Genomic DNA, 25264 nt, shown 5'->3' with positions numbered 1-25264 from the left:
AATACAATCAAATGAAATTCCTCTATTCTACTTAGAATGTGAAATACAAAAAATCTTTCCGCCTTGAACGTGTTGAAGCATTTGATCCAATCACTGAAGTTTAGCAGACTAATAAAGGACCTTACCGCATCATTAGGCTTTTCCTTGGAAAGAAAGTACACCACTGACAGGGAAACAATGGAATTGATGCCAAAAAAAAGGTTGATGCAGACGTAAGTGATGAAAGCCATTCCTGTATCATGGAAGAACCCAGCCAGCAAGTACATCCAAGAAAATGTGGCATACCTTTAGATTAATAATACTAAGAATTAAAATCATACCATGATTACTCTTTTACTAAGTAAATAAATAGCTTAGATGGTGTTCCAAAGTGAAAATAAACATTAGGATGAGTTGTCAAGCCTTGTGGTTAGACCTCTTTTTTATCTCTTTTTAACAACAGCCAAAAAAAAAAAAACCTGAAGCGCACAATTTTTTTTACCCCCACAATAAAGATGTTATGTATTTTACAGTGTCACCATATGACTAAATCATGAAGCATACTTTTAAGGAATCTTGAGTAGTCGTTACAACCACAAATTAATTTTTACTTGTGAAGAGTCAGACATGACTGAGCGACTAAACAATACAACACTGGTACCTCACCCAGGCAAGACTTTTTTTTTGGATGGAAATATGAGTTTAATAGATATATGCATTATAATTTAAAGTTGAGGGAAAAAATGACATCATTGTTGGCTAGCTAAGAAAACAGAGCATGCTTAGAAACTACATGTCCTGTTTTGAGCAAACCCTTGAGTAACCTTTGGGGTAAAGAAGTAAAACTAGAGACAAAGAGATCCTTCATCAGCTACAGTTGCTAACTAAATGGATACTACTCATGCATTCAGGGCAAAAAGAACTGCTACTAAAGTATTGATATTGAACTGTACTGCTCCTATTAATTACCCTAATTCAGAAACAATTTTATGTCTGTGTTCTTAGGCATTCATAATAATAAAAATAAATATACATGAATATATTCACTTTTTAACATCATATATATTTATCAGTTCAATTCAGTTCAGTCGCTCAGTCGTGTCTGACTCTTATACTCACAATTTGTTAATACATAAATTCACACATGTCTATACATTTTTCTGATCATTTTAAAGAGTCCATTTGATGTAAATTAAATTACGAATGTAAATTGCTAAGTGTAACATTTGGCACCCAGTAAGTGCTCTTTAATAATAAGTATACTATTAATAACAACATTAATTTTCACAAGTATTACACTTTACAAACTATGGACTAGCAAGTGTAATATATTGCTAATCATACTCATGGCTAATGAAACCCCAAGATATTTGTAAACTAGCTAATGAGATTTAGGTTTGCATCTAGGAGCATTTAATTCTGTAAATTCTTCTTTCACCGCAGCTTACCCAAACAGCAGAAGTAGGAGAGATACAGCGCTTAGGTTGTTTTCACTGTAGAAGGCAGGTAACTTGAAAATTGTGATGACACCAATTGAAAATGCTACAGGCACCAAGTAGAAGGCCTATGGGAATATGTAAAACAACGTTTAACATATGGCAAGTTTTTTCTTTTTTTCAATCGATAGCCCATCTAGTTTAAAACTGTAACAAATTGACCTAGAAACACTTCAAGAAATGACTTATTATCTATGTTCTTGTTGCTTGTAATGTTCAGTTCATTTTACATTGATGTCACTCTTGAATTCATCTCCTGCAATGAGTTCAAGCTAGTCTCCATCTTTATAGAGAGACTCCGAGTCCCTGGCATTCCTGCCTCCAGACTTTGAGACTTGGGATAATTTGGTGACAGAGGTTCAGTGAAAAAGATAAGACAGCCAGGTATCTTGGTATTAGAGTCAGTCCTCAAAGTATTGATTTTATTTTGAATGCTGGAACTCTCTCAGATGGCCGATTTCTAAGGCTTGGTTATCAGTGTGAGCCACTCTGTGCAAAACAGCAGGATGGTGGGTACTACACATTCTTGGAATCACAGGGATATGAACAAAGAATTCAGTGTTTCATTGGCAAGAGAAATAGTAAATGCTGAGGAGTTTGCGGCAAGATGTACACAGTGAAAGAGATGGGAATTTAATTAGGGAGGAAATTGTCCTAATACTGGAATGAGCACCAGAAATATAACAACAGAATCTGAGTAGTAAGTAGCCCTTCATAGGAGTATGCACTTTAAGCTTTCTTGACACATTAAAGCTCCTATTAAGTCCACAGGACTCATTACCGATTTTTTTTTTTTTTTAAGATTTGACTTCTACAACAAATGCATTTCAGACCTCACTGGAGTCATTAACGAAATGGATAGGCAGTTAATTACTCTTCAGTCCTTCAAGCCAATGGTCTTTACAGCAACTCAGACAATTTTGCCATAATTACCAGGCAAATGCATACCCATCCCAGGCATTTGGTCAAGGTTGGCACATTTGGAGTCAAGAAAAGCCATCTGAACTTTGAGACCAATTTATGCAAATAAAAGCATTATCAATGAAATTCATCTTTTATTTTCCCTATTAATCCTCTCTAATGTGTCATTCAGCAGAGGCTATTACTTCAGATTTTTCACTATTATTTGATTGAATTTTTATAAGCTTGTTTATGTGTTGCCACTAGGCAAGACTATTTTGCTTTAAGCTTCCATTTCTCTCATTTCAAACTTCAACATACTTAAAATAACTTGGTGAGGGGGTTGGAGCATATTTTCCAGGTTCCACTCCCAAGATACAGATCACATGAGTCTGGAGTGAGGACCAGTGACCTGCATTCTAACAAGTGTCCTGGGGAATCTGATATAAGGTCCTCACACCATGGAGATAAGGGCAGGGCAGGTGGATTTCTCTTTCTTCCAACCACTGGATGAATATAAACCTGATGTGAATTTTTTTTTCCTTAATTTTGTCTTTGTGGTGATAATCTGAACAAACTGAGACAAATAAGTCTCAAACATAAAACTGTCTTCTTGGAGAAGGAAATGACAACCCACTCCAGTATTCTTGCCTGGGAAATTCCATGAACAGAGGAGATTGGTCTCCCCCACCCCTGCCCTCTGTCAAAGCTGTGATCCCTATTTCCAGCAGCTTTCAGCAGGATGCCTAAGAAATAAAGTGTGAACTTGTTTAAAAACAAACAAACAAAAAAAAAACCTGTCTTCTAGAGTTGGACTATAAAGAAGGCTAAGCACTGAAGAATTGATGCTTTTGCCCTGTGGTGCTGGAGAAGACTCTTGACAGTCCCTTGAACTGCAAGAAGATCAAACCAGTCAGCCCTAAAGGAAATCAACTCTGAATATTTGTTGGAAGGACTGATGCTGAAGATGAAGCTACGATACTTTGGCCACTTGATGAGAAGAGCCGATTCATTGGAAAAGATCCTGATGCTGGGAAAGATTGAGGGGAGGAGAAGGGGACGACAGAGTATGAGATGGTTGGATGGCATCATGGACTCAATGGATATGAGTCTGAGAAAACTATGGCAGACAGTGAAGGAGGGGAAGTTTGTTGTGCTGCAGTCCATGGGGTCGCAAAAAATCAGACACAAACAACTTAGCAGTTGTACAACTATCCAAATCAGTCCTGTCTTTCTTGCAAAGACGAGTGACTCACCATGTCATAAATGAAGTTGGTTACCCAGTAGCAGGTGACACTGATGCCTGAAATGTGTTGCAGCTGCTTGGCTTTTGTCTGATGCTCCCGTACAACGTAGGTGACAAAGCTGGCAGTGGTGACAGAGTAGCCCATCAGGATGGAGAGCGCCACTAAAATATCGATCAAGCTGCTCATTCTGGAGTGAGCAATAGGGAGATGAGAGAACACGTAAGCTTGGGGAACTCTTTTCCTTCCAGGAAGATTCATGGCAAAAGCCATCAACAAAACAGTACCAGAGTTGGCTGTGACACAAATAAGTCTTCCTACAAGGCAGCCGTGTAATATCTTGCACATGACTCGGCTATGACCCTGGGATAAATAGCTTGAGTGCATCTGAATCAACTAGGGATATTTGATGGAAAAACCTGAGTCTCCAGGGGTTACGGGGTGTATGCAAGAGATACATAGATCTTGAGCATAGAAATCATACAATACTTAAATGCTATGCGGGGAAGTTGAAATGATGAAGCACTTATGCACTTGACTTATAAAAAGCAGTAGATTCTGTGAAGCTACAGTCAACAAGCTCTACTTCACAACCGCACTCTACACGCTTTCAGAAACTGCCTTTTATCCCAGTTAGTGACTTATATTACCAGCTCTTCTAGATTAACATTCATTCAGATACAACTGTGATTTCTAATTATAGCACTTCTCAATATGCCAAGGAGAAAGGAGTCAGGCCAGATATATCTGCTTACGTGGCTTGTTCTTGATCTTGCACTCCTGGATAAGGATGGCTATACATGATGATACCTTCAAGAGGAGACAGTTCTTTTCATTAGTATGTATTCAGTTAATCAGAAACACTAATTTTTATCCATGCTACTGTATAAAATAGGTAACTAATAAGAACCTACTGTATAGCACAGACAGGGAACTGTACTCAGTACTCTATAATGGCCTATATAGGAAAAGAATCTTAAAAAAAACAAGAGGGTGGATATATGTATACATATAACTGATTCACTTTGCAATACACCTGAAACTAACATAGCACTATAAATCAAGAATACTCCAATAAAAATTTTGAAAAGAAATACCAATTTTTACATGAATAATATGTAATACTTATAAAAGAATTTTACTTTGGTGATTACCTTTTAAAATAAAATGATCCCCTCTGCCCCTCAACCCCAGTCTCATCAATACCATACAACTGATGGCACTCAAATGCACACAGAAAAAACCCAAACCATTTTTCACATTGTGCTTGGAATCTGGGGCGAAGGGATAAGAATTTACACTTTTTATATAGCATGCTTCCCATCTACTACATTTAAGTTATTATTTTCCAGTTTCTTCTCTCCATCTGGCAATATGTATGTTTGTATTACGGCACTTTAGAAATGTATGACATTTGAAGAAACAAGTCAAAGGGAGACCAGTTACATGAGGATCCCCTAAAGAACAGATACTTTCCACCCCGCCCTTCATTGTGCCATTGGTCGTCGTAGGGAAATACTGCAGCCTGAAAGGATCCCTTCTCCTCCTTTACTGCTTCTAAGATACCTATTGCTTTAGAACTCTACCAGGAGTAGAGTTTGGGAGCTTCAGCTTCTGGAGGGGTTTTTATTGAGACAGAAAGATTCAAAAGGATTCAGAGAAACTAGCTGGCTCCAGAAAAGTAGTCGATTAATTCCAATACAGTCCTAGATTACTTGTACCTCCCAGGGTTGGTTGTATTTTCTGAGTTAGGTACCACAGTGCTTTCCTTCCTTTCCCAAGAAGATACTGTCTAGCCAGGGTCCAGATGGGCTGGGAAGTATTGCAAGGGGCCACGATGTGAAGGCAAAGCCTATGCTGTCTGAGTAACTTTGGAAACAGTAGGGGTAGGAGTGAGGATATCTCTTACGTACTTTTCGCCATATAGTCAAAAACTGAGCAAGAATTTTCTCACTTACTGCTTATATAGTATATGTTCATTATATTAGATATTAAGACTGTTTCATGGTACCAAATATAGATTATTCTAAAGCTCTATTCTTTCCATTAACTTAAATTTATAATTTTTACTAAGTAGATTATGACATGTTTTAAGGTTAAAATCTGCAACTGTTCTGTATTGAAGAAAAACATATAAAAGTTAAAGCAAAACAAAGAAACTAACAGCAATAATAATCAACTTGATGTATAATTTTAATTAAATCATTGGAGGAATGCATCTTTCTTATCTTTTGTGTAAATTAATGAGTTGTCTTTTACTGAGACTCAATTTTCCTTGGGACCTACTTAAACTTTGTTGCTAGATTATAATATAGGCAAGGGGAAGTCATTTCTCTTATTCCTGACTTATACTGATATTTCAGAATCAAGAAATACTTTATTTCACCAGAGAAATCTTTACAAATACATTTACTCCAATATGAAAAATACTGCTAAAACAATTTTTTTCCATATCTTTGGCAGCAACATCAAGTTATCAGAGCTTGGAATCTATATTACCATCTTTTCTGTGGATCCTATAGCAACTAGCACAGTCTTGAGTACAGTGATTAGTCGATGAATGCTTATTGACTCTAATAAAACCTCAAAATTTCAATTATACCCCCATATACAATATACATGAAAAATAACACATTTTCTCTAGTTTCTACACTTGTAAGCCTAAAATGAGTAATTTCCCATTGACCAATGCAATAAGAATAAACATTAGGGTAGAGAGAACAATGTGTCAATATTTTTGGAGAAGAGCCTGGTTGTACAACATTTGTTAGTGAAAACAAGTAAATTTGTATTCTAGGGGAAGAAAACAGAAATTTCAAGTTAAATTAACCACTAGAGGGAACCACATGAATATAACAGATATTGACTTGCAAAGGAAAGCTAATTAAAAGGTTTTTATTAGCATGTTAAAATTCAGAGAATCAATTTTACAACTAAAAGCAAAATCTTAATTCATGTAGAATCCAACAAAGATGGCTTAAAACAGCTTGTGTAGTAGGGGGAGGTGGCAGGAGGCTATTTGAATTGATTTTTAAAAAAAACATTATTATGGTATATCCCATACACTCATTACAATATAATAAAAGTATTTTAAGGTGACATGATGGTTTTCTTCTTTGAAAGAAAACAAGCTCCTTACTGATAGGGTAGAAAGTTACCACTTTCACAAGCCTATATAAGAAAAGTTAATTAAAAAAAATAGAAGGCACACTACTACCAGTCTCCACATGTAATTCAAGCTAAGCTTTATTTTTAAATTAAAAATATTTCCTTTTAGGGTCAATACATAAAGTTTATGTTCCAGAATTCTTAATTCTTTATACTCTGTAACTTAGAAATTCAAGCCTGCCAGGATCCAGAGTGATTCTGACTGCTTTCATCTTGGTAAAAAACACGAATAATAAATGAAACCTGAATATAGGTTTCAAAAGCTGATTCCTCAAAGTGGCATTGCCTCTTTTTCTTACCTACATACCTTTGCAACGTTTCTTCCAAGTCATTTCTATGGTTCCTATATTGTCACAGCAACAAATATCTTTTGCTCTCAGTAAGACATCCTAGTGAAAGTCAAACATTCAATAGTATTTCAAACCAGGCTGCACTAGACTCACCTGGCTTTACTCATCATTTAACTTAATTTACCACTTTTGACTACACTCTTTATTGATGCTCTGGATCTAAGTACTATCTATCAATCTTGTTATTTTCTTCATGGTTCCTGCTGCTAGGAAAATGTCAAAGCAGTGGGGGAAAATACTGTTTTCTCAGAAATGAAGACTTTGAAAGATTCTGTCCCTAGAATGAGTATTCGACTCCACAGTTTACTTCCACAATTGCCAGAATGCCCAGCACATGCTATTATGCCCGACAGTAGGGAGATGAAAGAGAAGACAACAGCATTTCTTTTTTAAACAGTCTGTTAGCCTATTTATTAGGCTAGAAACTGTTGCCAAGCAAATATGTTACTCCATTTTCTCCATCTTTATTTTTATTTTGGGGGATCTGTATGGGGAAATAATCTGAGCAAGGCTTAAGAAGATGAAATGGAGAGTAATTGAGTTAGAAAAACAATCAGCCTCTTTTGAATTCCAAACCGTTAAAAAAAAAACTTTTGTGGAAGGGACTTCTCTGGTGGTCCAGTTGGCTAAGGCTCCACCCTCCCATACGAGGGGCCCAGGTTCCATCCCTGGTCAGGGAACTAGATCCCACCCGCTGCAATTAACAGGTCCCATGTGCTACAACTAAGACCTGCTGCAGCCAAATACAGAAGTAAATATTTTTTAAAAAGACTATGCAGAAGCTTCCAAAAGTTGACTTTGTTGAGTATAGAGAGAAGTATTGGGAAAATGAAGCGGCAGGAGGCAAACAAACCTGGGTTCAAATCCCGCTTCTGATTCCCAGAGAAATAATAGTGGGAAACAACAACACTCATCATGAGAGGCTGCTAAGTATTAGCAATATTTTACACAAAGCATGTGTCCTTATGGTAACTACTCAATTAATGGTAACACTTCGTTTCTGGTAGAACTTCTGAAGTTTTGTTTTCACATTTAGATTTGTGTATAATATTTATTGACATTATCACTTTATTTTTTAGCCTATGTACAAGTAAATAGTTATAAAATGCTTTCCTGTGAGATATAACTACAAGGTGTGAGAACAGAAATAAGTATAAAGTCAGCATTATTATCCTGCCTTGATAAATGAAGAAGCTAAATTAACCTGAAATTGAGGGGATTATCCAGAATGTTCCATCTGGTGGTAGTTACTACTTCCAAACTCCTTTTATTTTTTTTTAATTAATTAATTTATTTTTTATTTTACTTTACAATTCTGTATTGGTTTTGCCATACATTGACATGAATCCACCACGGGTGTACATGCGTCCCCTTAAAGATCTGTGGTTTAAATACCATAAAATAGCTGCCACAAGGAGGAAATGGGGTCTAATGCACATTTTCACATGGTGAATAGCAAGAGTTTCAAGACAAAGAGCTTCTATATAAATAACTTTACCATGTCGGGCAGCATCATATTTTGACATGTTAACTCTCAGGAGGAAATTATTCAGGCTGTTGAGGTAAGCTGGAAGGGAGTGATAGCCTTCTGGATCATACCATACCTGTAACATTCCAAAAGAAGACAAGATCAGTATGGTGTTCAAATAAATTAGGCAGTCTTTATATTTTACAGACTATATAATTTATATTTAAAATAAATGCACCAGTTTCCCCAGTAACTTATTTCATCTTGGCAGATTATGAACCATCCACCAGAGTGCTGACCACAAAACTCTAAGTTTCTAACCTAGAGATGGGTGGAGATCATGAAAACAACTTTTTCCTGCTTGATAGCACCAAGTCAGTAGTTATTCTAGACTTTCTCTACAAGTAAAGCTTGGAATTAACAGAAGTCATTATTATCTTCATCTCTGTGACTGGTCTATGGTGATTCTGGAACTAGAAGTAAGGCAATCTGTCTCTAAATAATAATAATAAAAACAAATGGCGTATAGGCAAGGCTGTAGAAAGAAATAAATTATTGATACATTTACAAGCATTGTGTCCTTAGCAACAAGATTGATAACCTTGAAATACCCCCACTAACTTTTTATTCCTAGTTAAAACCCAAAAGAAAGCGAGTTACTTTATCTTCTATGTCAAAAGGAAAGAGATTTAAAATGTTGTTGCTGAGTTGCTCAGTTGCTCAGTTATGTCCAACTCTCTCTGACCCCATGGACTGTATGTAGCTCACCAGGCTCCTCCGTCCATGGAATTTTCCAGGCAAGAATACTGAAGTGAGTCGCCATTTCCTTCTCCAGGGGATCCTCTTGAACCAGGGATCAAACCCACATCTCTCCTGCACTGGCAAACACTGGCAGGCAAATTTTTTACCACTAAGCCACCAGGGAAGCCCATATTTAAAATATTGGTATACCTCAAATCAAGAAAGGCAATTAGTAATTCAAAATTACAAATCTGATTTAGAGAGAAATTATTTAATGTTAGAACTCCCTTATCTAAGAATATTTACTCTGTGTGAAGAGAGCAAGAAAAGAAACAAGGGGGGGGCGGCTTTCAAGTCCATGGCAGTAGTATTTACATTCTATATGACCTTATAAAAGCCAGCTATAATATACTCAATAATATCTGTCTCTTAGGGATGTTGTGAGGATGTATAGGTACTTGATATAAAAGGTGACACTAGTGCTTCGTTTACAAGTCACTAAATGAGTATTTGTTTCTTCACTTCCCACAAGTTTGTACATATCTCATACTAACAAGTGAGAAAAGTGTTACGAGCAATTTAAGATTTAAAGACTACTTGTGATCATATGGGTAATCACATGTGTCTGATTCTGTGACTCTAGCTTGTTTCACATTCAAAGCATAGATACAGTCTAGAAGAAAAATGCCAACAGAATTGTTTATATCATCAAATTCTGTTAAGTTTCCATGTTCTTTAAAAGCATTGCCTGGTGGCTCAGACAGCAAAGAATCTGCCTGCCGTGTAGGAGACCTGGGTTCGATCTCTGGGTAAAGAAGATTCCCTGGAGAAGGGAATGGCTACCCGCTTGGCTAGAGAATTCCATAGACAGAGATGCCTCGTGGGCTACAGTCCATGGGGTCAGAAAGAGTTGGACATGACTGAGCGAATAACACACAAGAAGCAAAGCTAAATGTATATGACCCATATACAAGGGAAAATGCCTAAAACATCAATGTACAGTTAAGAAAATATTACAAAGGGAATAGATCCATCACTCAGGTTGAGAAACAGAAATTGCCAGCATCCAAACATCTTCTCTTTGAAACTCTGTGTCCTTTCAAATCACAATGTACTCTCTCTCTCCTCTAGATTATATTGTAGTTTTGCTTACTGTCAAAGTTTATAGTAAATGCAATTACAGTTGTGTATTCCTTTTTGTTTTTGCTTTTGCTTACTAACAGTGTTTGGAAGAGTTCAGTTCACTCGCTCAGTTGTGTCCCACTCTTTGCAACCCCATGAACTGCAGCACGCCAGGCCTCTCTGTCTGCCGGGAGCCAGCACGGGAGATCCCACCCATGACAAGGTCATGCGGAGAGGCCTGATGGGCAAGACGAGTCAGGTCTCAAGGGGTCCTCTGTCTGAGCATCTACCCCTAAAACAAATTCTCTCTGTTTACTGTCTGCTATACTATACTCTTCTGACATTACCACCTTTTCTCTGGAAAGAGTTAATTCAGAGCTCCAGTTAACAGTCTCCTGCATATAAAAAGAATGTCTCAGCTTAAAACCCCTTTGATGGCTTTCTAACTTATCTGCCCAGTCTTTACAGCTTGTGGATTGTTTACAGCCCCCAACCATGAGAGGCACGAAGCTCAAAACATCTTAAAGATATAGAGCCTTTTAGAGCTAAGAATTAGTTTGGTGAAGAGTTTGTTAAGTTAATGTTTGCTGCCAGGCCTCCATATCCTTTATCTTCTAGGTACCTGGGACGATATTAATCAATGTAAACGGGATGCAGAAATAGGAATATAGTAGTTTGATGTTAGCAATACTAGACTTTTGAGTTAATTAATTTTCTTTTTGTTATAAATCACCGTACTCCTTTTTCCTTGTTATAAATTGTTGTATCCTTGCTATGTAAGAATGTAACTTTATTTAGTGTTTTCTGAGAGTGGCACCAGACTTTGGGAAGAACAACACTATTACCCTTATCAGAAAAGGGCCATAAAATGTTAATTGGCCCTCTGGCCAGAAGATGATGTAAATCACCTGACTTATGTATACAACTAGGTATGCAGAGAGAAAGCCTGGTCTCAATAAGAGTCAGGGCTGTTGACACTGCATAATTTTGTATTATCCATTGATCTCTATGTACAACCAAAAAGTATAAAAAGCCTTCTGAACAATAAAGGATGGACCAGTTTCTCAGACTAGTCTCTCGAACTAGTTTCTTGGAAATCTGGCTCCCCCGGTGTCTCTCTCTCTCTTTCTCTCTCTGCCTCCCTCTCCTTTGCAGGCTGAATTCCCATCTGGAGTGGGGAGGCTCACCATGTCTACTTACTTGCCCCGGCTTCTAAGATCCATGAGAGAGGGAGCCCAAGGCGGGGCACCCTCTGCTATTCAAACGGGCGCCGGTGGCCCAACGTAGATGGTGCAAACCTCTTGACCTGAGATTTTATTAGTTCTCCATGTAAACCAAGTTATTCAGCATCTTTTCTCCACTAAATTTTCCTACTATACTATTTCTTCTTAATTTCTTTTATATTTCTAAATAAATAAGATTTCCTCGCCTACGCTGTCTCCCCTTCGAATTCCCTGGATCCACCAGGGCATGACCCCAGCACCTGTCCATCACCAACTCCCAGAGTTCACCCAAGCCCATGTCCATTGAGTCGGTGATGCCATCAAACCATCTCATCCTCTGTCGTCCCCTTCTTCTCCTGTCCTCAATCTTTCCCAGCATCAGGGTCTTTTCCCATGAGTCACCTCTTCGCATCAGGCGGCCAAAGTATAGGAGTTTCAGCTTCAGCATCAGTCCTTCCGATGAATATTCAGGACTGATGTCCTTTAGGATGGACTGGTTGGAACTCCTTGCAGTCCAAGGGACTCTCAAGAGTCTTCTCCAACACCACATTCAAAAGCATCAATTCTTTGGCACTCAGCTTTCTTTAGAGTCCAACTCTCACATCCATAAATGACCACTAGAAAAACCATAGCCTTGATAGGTGGATCTTGGTTGACAAAGTAATGTCTCTACTTTACAATATGCTGTCTAGGTTGGTCATAACTTTCCTTCCAAGGAGTAAGCATCTTTTAATTTCATGGCTGCAATCACCATCTGCAGTGATTTTGGAGCCAAGAAAAATAAAGTCAGCCACTGTTTCCACTGTTTCCCCATCTATTTCCCATGAAGTGATGGGACCAGATGCCATGATCTTAGTTTTCTGGACATTGAACTTTAAGCCAACCTTTTCACTCTTCTCTTTCACCTTCATCAAGAGACTCTTTAGTTCCTCTTCACGTTCTGCCATAAGGGTGGTGTCATCTGCATATCTGAGGTGATTGATATTTCTTCTGGTAATCTTTATTCCAGCCTGTGCTTCATTCAGCCAGCGTTTCTCATGATGTACTCTGCATAGAAGTTAAATAAGCAGGGTGACAATATACAGCCTTGACATACTCCTTTTCCTATTTGGAATCTGTCTGTTGTTCCATGTCCATTTCTAACTGTTGCTTCCTGACCTGCATACAGGTTTCTAAAGAGGCAGGTCTGGTATTCTCATCTCTTTCAGAATTTTCTGCAGTTTATTCTGATCCACACAGTCAAAGGTTTTGGCATAGTCAATAAAGCAGAAATAGATGTTTTTCTGGAACTCTCTTGCTTTTTTGATGATCCAACGGATGTTGGCAATTTGATCTCTGGTTCTTCTGCCTTTCCTAAAACCAGCTTGAACATCTGGAATTTCATGGTTCATGTATTGCTGAAGCCTGGCTTGGAGAATTTTAAGGATTACTTTACTAGCGTGTGAGATGAGTGAAACTGTCCAGTAGTTTGAATATTCTCTGGCATTGCCTTTCTTTGGGATGGACTGAAATGAAAACTGAACTTTTCCAGTTCTGTGGCCACTGCTGAGTTTTCCAAATTTGCTGGCATATTGAGTGCAGCACTTTCACAGCATCATCTTCCAGGATTTGAAATAGCTCAACTGGAATTCCATTACCTCCACTAGCTTTGTTCATAGTGATGCTTCCTAAGGCCCATTTGACTTCACATTCCAGGATGTCTGGCTCTAGTTGAGTGATCATACCATCATGATTATCCGGGTCATGAAGATCTTTTTTGTACAGTTCTGCTGTGTATTCTCACCACCTCTTCTTAATATCTTCTGCTTCTGTTAGGTCCATACCATTTCTGTCCTTTATTGTGCCCATCTTTGCATGAAATGTTCCCTTGGTATCTCTAATTTTCTTGAAGAGACCTCTAGTCTCTCTGTTCCTTGCTGAAGAAGGCTTTCTTATCTCTTCTTGCTATTCTTTGGAACTCTGCATTCAAATGGGTATATCTTTCCTTGTCTCCTTTGCTTTTTACTTCTCTTCTTTTCACAGCTATTTGTAAGACCTCCCCAGACAGCCATTTTGCTTTTTTGCATTTCTTTTTCTTGGGAATGGTCTTGATCCCTGTCTCCTGTACAATGTCAGGAACCTCTGTTCATCAGGCACTCTGTCTATCAGATCTAGTCCCTTAAATCTATTTCTCACTTCCACTGTATAATCATAAGGGATTTGATTTAGGTCATACCTGAATGGTCTAGTGGTTTTCTCCACTTTCTTCAATTTAAGTCTGAATTTGGCAATAAGGAGTTCATGATCTGAGCCAAAGTCAGCTCCCAGTCTTGTTTTTGCTGACTGTATAGGGCTTCTCCATCTTTGGCTGCAAAGAATATAATCAACCTGATTTTGGTGTCAACCATCTATTGATGTCCATATGTAGAGTCTTCTCTTGTGTTGTTGGAAGAGGGTGTTTGCTATGACCAGTGCGTTCTATTGGTAGAACTCTATTAGCCTTTGCCCTGCTTCATTCTGTATTCCAATGCCAAATTTGTCTGTTACTCCAGGTGTTTCTTGACTTCCTACTTTTGCATTCCAGGCCCCTATAATGAAAAGAACATCTTTTTTGGATGTTAGTTCTAGAAAGTCTTGTAGGTCTTCATAGAAGTGTCCAACTTCAGCTTCTTCAGTGTTATTGGTCACAGCATAGACTTAGATTACTGTGATATTGAATGGTTTGGCTTGGAAATGAACAGAGATCATTCTGTCATTTTGAGATTGCATCCAAGTACTGCATTTCGGACTCTTTTGCTGACCATGATGGCTACTCCATTTCTTCTAACTTATTCGTGCCCACAGTAGAAGATATAATGGTCATCTGAGTTAAATTCACCCATTCCAGTCCATTTTAGTTTGCTGATTCCTAGAATGTTGATGTTTACTCTTGTCATCTCCTGTTTGACCACTTTCAACTTGCCTTGATTCATGGACCTAACATTCTAGGTTCCTATACCATATTGCTCTTTACAGCATTGAACTATTGTATGGAAATGATTTTATTCATTTCCATGGCTAAGAGTTCTATTGAATGAATATATAAAAATTTATTTATTCTACTGTGTATGGACATTTGGGGTTGCATTTTCAGCTAATATGAGACATGCTACTATGTGCATTTTTGTATATGTAACCTGGTACTAAGATCATGGCATGACTTTATTTTTGGGGGCTCCAAAATCACTGCAGTGGTAACTGCAGCCATGCAATTAAAAGACGCTACTCCTTGGAAAGAAAGTTATGACCAACTTAGCATATTGAAAAGCAAAGACATTACTTTGCTAACAAAGGTCCATATAGTCAAGGCTGTGGTTTTTCCAGTAGTCATGTACGGATGTGAGAGTTGAACTATAAAGAAAGCTGAGTGCCGAAGAATTGATGCCTTTGAACTGTGGTGTTGGAGAAGACTCTTGAGAGTCCCTTGGACTGCAAGGATATCCAACCAGTGCATCCTAAAGGAAATCAGTCCTGAATATTCATTGGAAGCACTGATACTAAAGCTGAAACTCCAATACTTTGGCCACCTGATGAGAAGAGCTGACTCATTTGAAAAGACCCTGTTGCTGGGAAAGATTGAAGGGGGAAGGCGAAGGGGACAACAGGGGATGAGATGAGGATGGCATCACCGACTCAATGGACATAAGTTTGAGTAAACTCTGGGAGTTGGTGATTGGCAGGGAGGTCTGGCATGCTGCAGTCCATGGGGTGACAAATAGTTGGATACGACTGAGCAACTGAACTGAACTGAACTGGGTACTTGCGTATACACGCTTCTTTAGGTTAAATACAGAAGATTGGAACCACTGTATTATGGAGTATACATTATTCCAAATGATTTTCAAATCAACTGACCCATGTTTTATTTTCAACTCCTGAAAATGCTTGAACATTTAAAGTTCATATTCTCATTTGTATGATATCCCAAAAGAAAGATCACAATTTACCTTGGCAAGTGTTCTAGTTGCTGGAACAGTTGTTACATCAAAAAGAAGGTCTTTAGTCAAAGGCAGCCCCAAACTCCAACCTCCATATCTACATGAAAAAATTGATATTTGTTTTAATAAGAAAATATTCATAAATAAATCTAAAATGTTTAACTAAGAGCTCACTTTTTTCTTTCCACTAAGAATACATTTGTAGTATGAAATAAATACAACCTGAGAAATATTTTACAGTTTTATCAATTTCTTTTATCATGTTTTAGTCTAATGCATATTATAACTAGAAATTCATGGACTCTTAAAAATAAAAAGTGGATTTAAAAAATTAAAATAGAAATTTTAAGGAAAGGCTAGTTTAAATATTGACCAAATTAAGAATGGGTTAAATAAATAAATAAGAATGGGTTAAATACTAAATACTAAATAATATTTTACTAGTTATACTAAAAATAATTTTCATGTGACTATTACCCTAAATGTGATGCTGCAGAACTATATTTTTGATGTGCAAAGAACACTACAGGATATTCTTCACATTTTTTTTTAAAGTAGGTTTTAGAATGGTTTGTTTACAATAAACCTCATTTTGTTGAAAATATTTAATGTATATTCAGGTATACTTGCCACCTTTCTCTCCTAGCTTTATTAAGATATAATTGACAGATAAAATGTGTATATATCTAAGGCATACAATGTTTTGATATATGTATATGTTGTGAAATAATCCCCACAATCAAGCTAATTAACATATCCATTATCTCACATAGTTACCATTTTCTTGTATATGTTGAGAATTCTTAAGGTCTACCCACTTAACAAACTTCATTTAATAATCTGTATTCTTAACTAGACTTGCTGTACTTAGACATCCAGAATGTATTCACCTTGCTTTACTGAGACTTTGTACCCTTTGACCAAAATTTTCCCACCTCACCCTTCCCCAGACCCTAATAACCACTGTTGTACTCTTCTGTTTCTATGCATTTGATTATTTTGGATTCCCTATAAAAGTGAAATCATGCAGTATTTGTCTCTATTATTTCACTTGGTATAATGTCTTCCAGGTCCATCCGTGCTGTTGAAAATGTAAGCCTGCCACACTTCCATCTATGGTAAGTGTTCAGGTGGTGTAGGAACAAGCCTGTGAACTTGCTATACAAGAACACATTTTATTCACATGCAGATATCATACTCCAAGCTTGGAGATGTTCAAATTGGAACTAAGGACAACTGTCACCAAAAGCCATGCCTTAAAACTCTCCAGGTTTGCACAATCCAGTCAATAACTTGTTTTATGCTTTGAGAAAAAAAAAGTACAAATTTAACAATACATTTTTGAATGCCAAAAATGCTTTACAATGTGCTCAAATAAATCTTAATTTAGTTATAAATTAATTTACTTAAATTTTAATATGTAAGGATGTTTAGATAAAACAGAATTTACCCACATAAATAATCAATAGAAATTTGCATTTTATCATCACAAATTCAAGGCAGTTAACTTAAAATTAGAAAACAAGATATTCTATATTAAATTTTTTATAAACAGTTTTTTTTTTTTTTACCTTTTTTGTGTAAACTCATTAGCAGTTGATATAAGATAATTTTCCAAGTGGTGCCCAGTGAGGTTATAAATTACTTGGGAAGAATAAGTTCTTCTATGAGGTGGTGAATAGTTAAATTTAGGACATTCCTGAAAAATAATGTTAAAAAAGTTCATCTGGACAATGCTGTACAAATTAAATAGACAATGTCAAGAAGCTTCAGTCTCATGATTTGTCTATTAGTGCAACTGGTAGAGTGTGATAAGGGTGTCTTCTGCCTCTAAAGAGCTGTGAAAAAGAAGTCATCTTGCCTTTGCCAAGAAATAACACAAAGTTATTATTTATATAGAGCACATACTTGTGTTTAAGACTTGCTTAAAGCCAAAAAAGAACACAAGTTAACCAATGTTAGATATTCTTTCACTGTACTGACAAGCTTGATATGTCTGGAGAACAACATTAAAGTTTATGATGACTCAAAATTCTCTCAGTTATTCACAGGGAATAAAAAAGTATTTGCCCCACGGCAATGGCACCCCACTCCAGTACTTCTGCCTGGAAAGTCCCATGGACGGAGGAGCCTGGTAGGCTACAGTCCATGGGGTCGCTGAGGGTCAGACACGACTGAGCAACTTCACTTTCACTTTTCACTTTCATGCATTGGAGAAGGAAATGGCAACCCACTCCAGTGTTCTTGCCTGGAGAATCCCAGGGACGGGGCAGCCTGGTGGGCTGCCGTCTATGGGGTCACACAGAGTCGGACACGACTGAAGTGACTTAGCAGCAGCAGCAAATTGAAAAGATAACATTAACAGAGATAAATTCTCAGGGATGAACAACAGTGGATGAAAGAAGAAAGAAAAGTCGCTCAGTTGTGTCTGACTCTTTGCGACCCCATGTACTGTACTCTACCAGGCTCCTCTGTCCATAGGATTCTCCAGGCAAGAATACTGGAGTGGGTTGCCATTTTCTTCTCCAGGGGATCTTCCCAACCCAGGGATTGAACCTGGGTCTCCCGCATTGCAGGCAGATGCTTTACCGTCTGAGCTACCAGGGAAGTCAAGTTTATATTATATTAGTTTTAAGGGACTAAACCTAGGTGTCAGATTCCAATTTTACCCACATCTAAATCTAATTTATATATATGTCTTATATACATGTTGCTGATTTATATATAAGTTGCAAACATAGTACAGAAGGTCCCTGTATGCCTGTCACCCAGTTTTCCCAATTGTTAGCATCTTATGTTACCATCAAAATTCACTGCCTGGGTCCATTACTATTAACCAACCTCAGAGCTTAGTTTAAACACCTTATTTATAAGTTTTTAGCTTTCTGCACTCCCTGACTTCTTACTTTCCATTGGAGTGTATCATGCTTCGCTGCCACAAACTTTAGTTTTGAGAAAGCCTAGCACTTTTCCAGTTTTTCCTCCCATCTTCCACATAGTGTCTCAGAGCCTGAGACTAGCACATGTGTGGATCAAGAGCATAAAGTTACAGTTTGCTCTAAAAAAAGAACGCTGAATTTTACCTTGCATCAAGTTGTAAAATTTGAAGATCACATTCTATAATGCCTCTGGTTTCATAAAAAGAGATATGTATGAATGTTATTTTTAGCTTTAATTTTTATTGAATTATACATAGAGAAAAGCATATATACTATAAGGATACTGTATGATAAATTTTGACAAACTGAAAACACCCTTGAACCAGCAACTGGATCAGAAAACAAAACAATGCTAGTACCCTAGGAGCCCCCCTTATCATGTTTCCTTTCAACCCTATAACTCCCAAAGTAACCAGCACAGAAGAGTTTTGTCCATTTTTGTATTTTATACAAATATAATTGTATCATATGTACTCTCTCATATCTGGACTTTTTTTCACTCATTTGTTTGTGAGAACATGATGTGTGTAGTTGTAGATCAAACAGAGGAAAACAATAGAATGGTAAAGACTAGAGATCTCTTCAAGAAAATCAGAGAAACCAAGGGAACATTCCATGCAAAGATGGGCACAATAAAGGACAGAAATGATATGGACCTAAAAGAAGCAGAAGATACTAAAAAGAGGTGACAAGAACATACAGAAGAACTGTACAAAAAGAGTCATGGCATCTAGTACCATCATTTCATGGCAAATAGATGGGGAAAAATTGGAAACAGTGATAGACTATTTTCTTGGGCTCCAAAATCACTGCAGATGGCTACTACAGCTATGAAATTAAAAGATGCTTGCTCCTTGGAAGAAAAGCTATGACAAACATAGACAGCATATTCAAAAGCAGAGACATCGCTTTGCTGACAAAGGTCCTTATAGTCAAAAGCTATGGTTTTTCCAATAGTCATGTATGGATGAGAGACATGGACCATAAAGAAGGCTGAGCACCGAAGGACTGATGCTTTCAAACTGTGGTGCTGGAGAAGACTCTTGAGAGTCCCTTGGGCTGCAAGGAGATCAAACCAGCCAGTCCTAAAAGAAATCAGTCCTGAATATTCATTGGAAGGGCTGATGCTGAAGCTGTAGCTCCAATACTTTGGTGACCTGATCTGAAGAGCTGATTCACTGGAAAAGACCCTGGTGCTGGGAAAGAGTGAGGGCAGGAGGAGAAGGGGATGACAGAGGATGAGATGGTTGGATGGCATCACTGACTCAATGGACCTGAGTTTGGGTAAACTCCAGAAGTTGGTGATGGACAGGGAGGCATCCATGGGGTCGCAAAGAGTCAGACATGACTGAACGACTGAACTGAACTGAACTGAACTGATTCTACTGTTGCTGGGAATTTGGGAGGCTATTACAAATATTATTACTATGAGCATCCCAGTATATGTCTCTCAGTGAACTAGCACTTCTGATGGGTATATAATAGGAATGGAATTGGTGAGTCCATAGGGTATGTATATCATCAGCATTAGTAGATACTATCAATGCTTTTAAAAGTTGTTTACATAAATTTGGATTCCCATCAGCAGACTATTAAGTTGAAAAAATTTTAATCTACTTTTTTAAAAAATTAAAATCTATCCAGATTCTATTTTTAAATACTGTTTGTAGACTTATACTATGAACTAAAGAAAACACACAAAGAGTTAGTTAGGTTAGATGAGAGATTAGAAAACACTTTGAGAACTGGGTAAGAATAATACTTATAATGCAAGGATTTCAAAAGATTCTAGTTTTTATTGTTAGTAACTGTCTTACATGAGACCACAAAAAATAGTTGCATTTACTGAAAACATCTTTATTCTAAAATAGTGTACCAAGACAGTATAAGATGTAGTCATATGGCACTTTGAAGAGAATATTGCTTGATTCCTCCCCATAGGGAAGTGTTGGTAACATAGTGACTCTCAGAAACTAAGTGACCTCTTTCCTTCAGTAATCTTTAATTTCTTAAAAGTTTACTGAATTGATAGACCTAGGGGTTCCCTGGTGGCTCAGTCAGTAAAGAATCCGCCTGCAATGCAGGAGACTTGGGTTTGATCCCTGGGTTGGGAAGGTCCCCTGGAAGAAGGATGGCAGCCCACTCCAGTATTCCTGCTGGGAGAATGCCCATGGACAGTAGAGGCTGGCGGGTTGCAGTTGATGGAGTTGCAAAGAGTCGGACACGACTGAGCAACTAAGCACAGAAAACAAAAGTGTGTTTCTATAGAATACAGACAGGGTGTTGGTTGGAAAATCTTTAATGTTTCTTTCAGGACATGAATTATTCTCACATCCTGGAGGTGTTGCTTGGAGGCATACAGAGCTCTGTTCTGGACTTAAACACTACTAACTTCCCAGCTGACCACTATGATAGAAATCTCACTGTGCTTTCAAATATTACGTTATGGAGGCATTTTGTTGTGTGAAACACAGAGCTTTCTGGTTACAACTGAACTGAGCCCCAAAACTCACTTTTAGTCAGTTTCCACAAAGACTGTCATAGAATTACCTACCCCAGGAAGTTTGTCCTAAGATGGATTTAAAACAGTGACCTGAAGTTCAGTGTTTCTGAGCTGTACAGATCCACATCGCTGAGCTACTAGCTTCTATAAAATGATACTATATCCACTCTTTGGGAACCTAGAAAGATCTTTCAAGCTTTGATATTTGTTCCTTTTTTTTACTTCACTGAAAGCAAATTCCATCTTACCTGGGTGTTTTCTGAGCAGGAGCAAACGCCAAAATTAGTGATAGGTTCTCCACTGCTGTTCCATTTTCCCAGACTGTCTCTGTTTAAACACCTCCTGCAAGTAAGAATGATATTAAAGTGAGGTGTGTGTACATTCGTATGTTTATGTATAAGCGGGTATTTGGTATTGAACTCAGGTATAGTTCTCAGTTCAATTTACTGATTTTTCCCAACTTGAAAATACATTGCACTACCATTTCTAAGTGATCTGACATCTTACGGGAGAATGAGGGACAGCACTTAATGATTAAGCAGTGCTGAGACCAAAGCTCATTGCCTCAGTGTGGCAGGATGGAACTTCTTGATCCCTTTATTTTCTTTGCTCTTTTCATCCTCTCCTCTGAAGGGAAGGGATTTTTAGAAAAATAATGCACTAACGTCAAGTTTGCATGTGTCATGTACTATCTTGGAAGTTTGAATTTTTGTTGCTGTTCAGTTACTACATCATTTTGAATAAGGAACACTATATAGTGCAAAAGTCTGGGGACTGGAGTCAGAAGACATGGGTCTTGGCTTTAGCTACACAACCTACTCTCTAGATTTCTTTTGACAAGTATCCTAGTTCACGTGAGCCTGTTTCTTCATCTTAAAAATGAGATTAACAACTCACAGGGTGGTTGTGATTGTTTAATGAAAATATGTACACAAACAAACTTTACAAGTTATAAAGTACCTCTTACTATTTCGGTATAACATCACCACGGAATGAACTAAAGGAGATAAATAAAGTCTTAAAAGATAGACTTCTGTCCTAGTGCTGACCTCCTCAGTCAAACAACACACACTCACTCATCCACACTCTGCCACATACATGCACACACATGCATGCACGTGCACACACACTGGACTGCTGGAAAGAAAAAAAAAGAACTACTTACGGATCACTGATATTCAAACACAGGTTGTCAATGCCAGGGAAGCTCCACATTGCTGAGACCACGTCTTTTGTGCTTGGGTGATAATTTCTATATTAAAGGACAGAAGCAAATTCATGTTTCCTTCACTAGAGTTCCATATTAAACTCATGCTCATGAATAATTTGAAGAAATTACATATGCTGCGTACAGGACTATTTTCTTAAAAATCTAAGAGAGATGTAGACTCAGAAAGAAGGTCACACAAAAAAATAAGCACATGTCTCTATTTGGCTGTCTTATTATTTTCCTGTCACACGCATTTAGTGATCACCTACTGCATACATGACATTATATTATACACAATTCTGATACTGCTATTCTGTATTTAATAAAAAGTTATTTGCCATGTATTACAACAGATTGAGAAGCCATACCTAATCTGGTTTTCCTGATTGAATATTCATTAAAAATTAAAATCTACCTTAACTTTATTTTTAGACAAATACAAAAACTCTTACAGTTGTTTGCTGGTGAGGGAAGTGCCATGTTGTGATAAATCAAACTGTGTATTCCTTTGGCAGGAGGATCAGGTATTGTGGCTCTGAGTTCTTTGTTCTTCAGCATTTTATGACATTCATTCAGCCACAGTGCACCTCTGGAGGCATTGGGAAAATGTTGTTAAAGGAAAGACACTTACGCATAGAACGTCGTCTGTTCCGAGGTACCATAAAGAGATGGGGTGATTTGGAGCTCTGGATAACTGTTGCTGGAACTCCTCAGCGTGCCAAGGCCCATAGCGGTTGTTACAAAGACAATGGGGAGAATAACCTGTGCTATGAAGCCCTTCCAGTTCCGGCGGGTGTGATGGAACCTCTTAATGAGAATAGCCATAATCTTCTTCAATAACAGTTCAAAACCAACTGATCTCTCTCCTCTGGTCAGGATTTTGTCTGATTTTAAAAAAGAGAGAAAGATTTAACATGGTTATGGGAAATCTTGATAAATCAAGAAATAAAGTAACTTCAAAGATGATGGACCCTGCTTATTTAACTTATATGCAGAGTACATCATGAGAAACGCTGGGCTGGAGGAAGCACAGGCTGGAATCAAGGTTGCCAGGAGAAATATCAATAACCTCAGATATGCAGATGACACCACCCTTATGGCAGAAAGTGAAGAGGAACTAAAGAGCCTCTTGATGAAGGTGAAAGAGAAGAGTGAAAAGGTTGGCTTAAAGCTCAACATTCAGAAAACTAAGACCATGGCATCTGGTCCCATCACTTCATGGCAAATAGAAGGGGAAACAGTGGAAACAGTGTCAGACTTTATTTTGGGGGGCTCCAAAATCACTGAAGGTGGTGATTGCAGCCATGAAATTAAAAGACGCTTACTCCTTGGAAGGAAAGTTATGACCAACCTGGATAGCATATTCAAAAACAGAGACATTACTTTCCCAACAAAGGTCCTTCTAGTCAAGGCTATGGCTTTTCTGGTGTTCTTGTATGGATTTGAGAGTTGGACTGTGAAGAAAGCTGAGCACCGAAGAATTGATGCTTTTAAACTGTGGTGCTGGAGAAGACTCTTGCGAGTCCCTAGGACTGCAAGGAGATCCAACCAGTCCATCCTAAAGGAGACCAGTCCTGGGTATTCATTGGAAGGACTGATGCTGAAGCTGAAACTCCAATACTTTGGCCACCTCATGTGAAGTGTTGACTCATTGGAAAAGAGTCTGATGATGGGAGGGATTGGGGGCAGGAGGAGAAGGGGACGACAGAGGATGAGATGGCTGGATGGCATCACCGATTCAATGCATGAGTTTGAGTGAACTCCAGGAATTGGTGATGGACAGGGAGGCCTGGCATGCTGCGATCATGGGGTCGCAAAGAGTCGGACACGACTGAGTGACTAACACTTTCACTTTCTTCATTGATCAGCTATGGGCCTGAGTCTCTCCATCTTAAGAAGCATATGTAAAAGTTCTTTGAAAATTATAAATTATTATACACAAACTATTCTTTGTCATATACATAGTAATCTTAATGTCAAAGTGAGACAGCTAGAATTATATAAGTGAATATTGTCCCCAATCTCCTAAAGTCTCAGTGCAGAATCAATATGTATTACTGACTACTAATATTCAAGAGGTAGCTTCTATCAAGAGATTGAATTCAAATAAAATAAACAAGTGAGCAAAACACCTGGTGGGCTGCCATCTATGGGGTCGCACAGAGTCGGACATGACTGAAGCAACTTAGCTGCAGCAGCAGCAGTAGCAGCAGTATAAGTCATCCCTGTTGTTGGTAACTTGGTGATGGTAAGTCTAATTGGCTCTCAGTATGGAGCCCAATCAGAGAAGGTGATGGCACCCCACTCCAGTACTCTTGCCTGGAAAATCCCATGGACAGAGGAGCCTGGTGGGCTGCAGTCCATGGGATCACTAAGAGTCGGACACTACTGAGTGACTTCCCTTTCACTTTTCACTTTCATGCATTGGAGAAGGAAATAGCAACCCACTCCAGTGTTCTTGCCTGGAGAATCCCAGGGACGGGGGAGCCTGGTGGGTTTCCGTCTATGGGGTTGCACAGAGTCGGACACGACTGAAGCGACTTAGCAGCAGCAGCAGCAGCAGCATAGGGCCCAATGAAGTCACCTTAAACGTAGGAAAAGCAAAATGCTCTCCTCCAAAGTACAATTCTAGTTCAAGTACTTATTTGTTGCATTCTTTTTAGAAATCTGGACTGACTATATAGCATTTTAAAACTCCATTTTTACCACTTCAGTCACAGAAAAGAGCTCATTGGGAAAAATGCCTACCCTCCTCCCCAGCAAGCCTACCCCACTCCCATGCCTTCTGAGAGTGACAGCCGCACAGTGGTGGAGGTCATAAACTGTGGCTCGGGCTTCTCAGGTGGTTCAGTGGTAAACAATGTACCTGCCAATGCAGGGGTTGGGAGAGACACAGGTTCGATCCCTGGGTTGGGAATATCCCCTGGAGAAGGAAATGGCAATCTACTCCAGTATTCTTGACTAA

At 38.3% G+C, this 25264-nt stretch overlaps 1 protein-coding gene across 1 annotated transcript in view; it reads right to left on the bottom strand.

Moving 5' to 3' along the window:
• The window catches only part of ABCA12 (ATP binding cassette subfamily A member 12), a 203365-nt gene that overhangs the window by 18204 nt on the left and 159897 nt on the right, over positions 1-25264 (bottom strand). The window contains exons 34-43 of the mRNA XM_040228568.1: positions 22931-23183; positions 22255-22341; positions 21338-21431; positions 17219-17346; positions 15657-15744; positions 8636-8741; positions 4375-4429; positions 3632-3809; positions 1428-1543; positions 126-285 (exon numbers count right to left, since the gene is read on the bottom strand). Coding sequence (XP_040084502.1) covers positions 126-285; positions 1428-1543; positions 3632-3809; positions 4375-4429; positions 8636-8741; positions 15657-15744; positions 17219-17346; positions 21338-21431; positions 22255-22341; positions 22931-23183 — 1265 coding nt within the window. The remainder of the gene's footprint in view (positions 1-125; positions 286-1427; positions 1544-3631; positions 3810-4374; positions 4430-8635; positions 8742-15656; positions 15745-17218; positions 17347-21337; positions 21432-22254; positions 22342-22930; positions 23184-25264) is intronic.

Source organism: Oryx dammah, unplaced genomic scaffold (genome assembly GCF_014754425.2).
Source record: "Oryx dammah isolate SB20612 unplaced genomic scaffold, SCBI_Odam_1.1 HiC_scaffold_27, whole genome shotgun sequence".
NCBI lineage: Eukaryota > Metazoa > Chordata > Mammalia > Artiodactyla > Bovidae > Oryx > Oryx dammah.
Note: the sequence above shows the minus strand (reverse complement) of the source record. Positions and strands in the feature narration are given on the sequence as shown.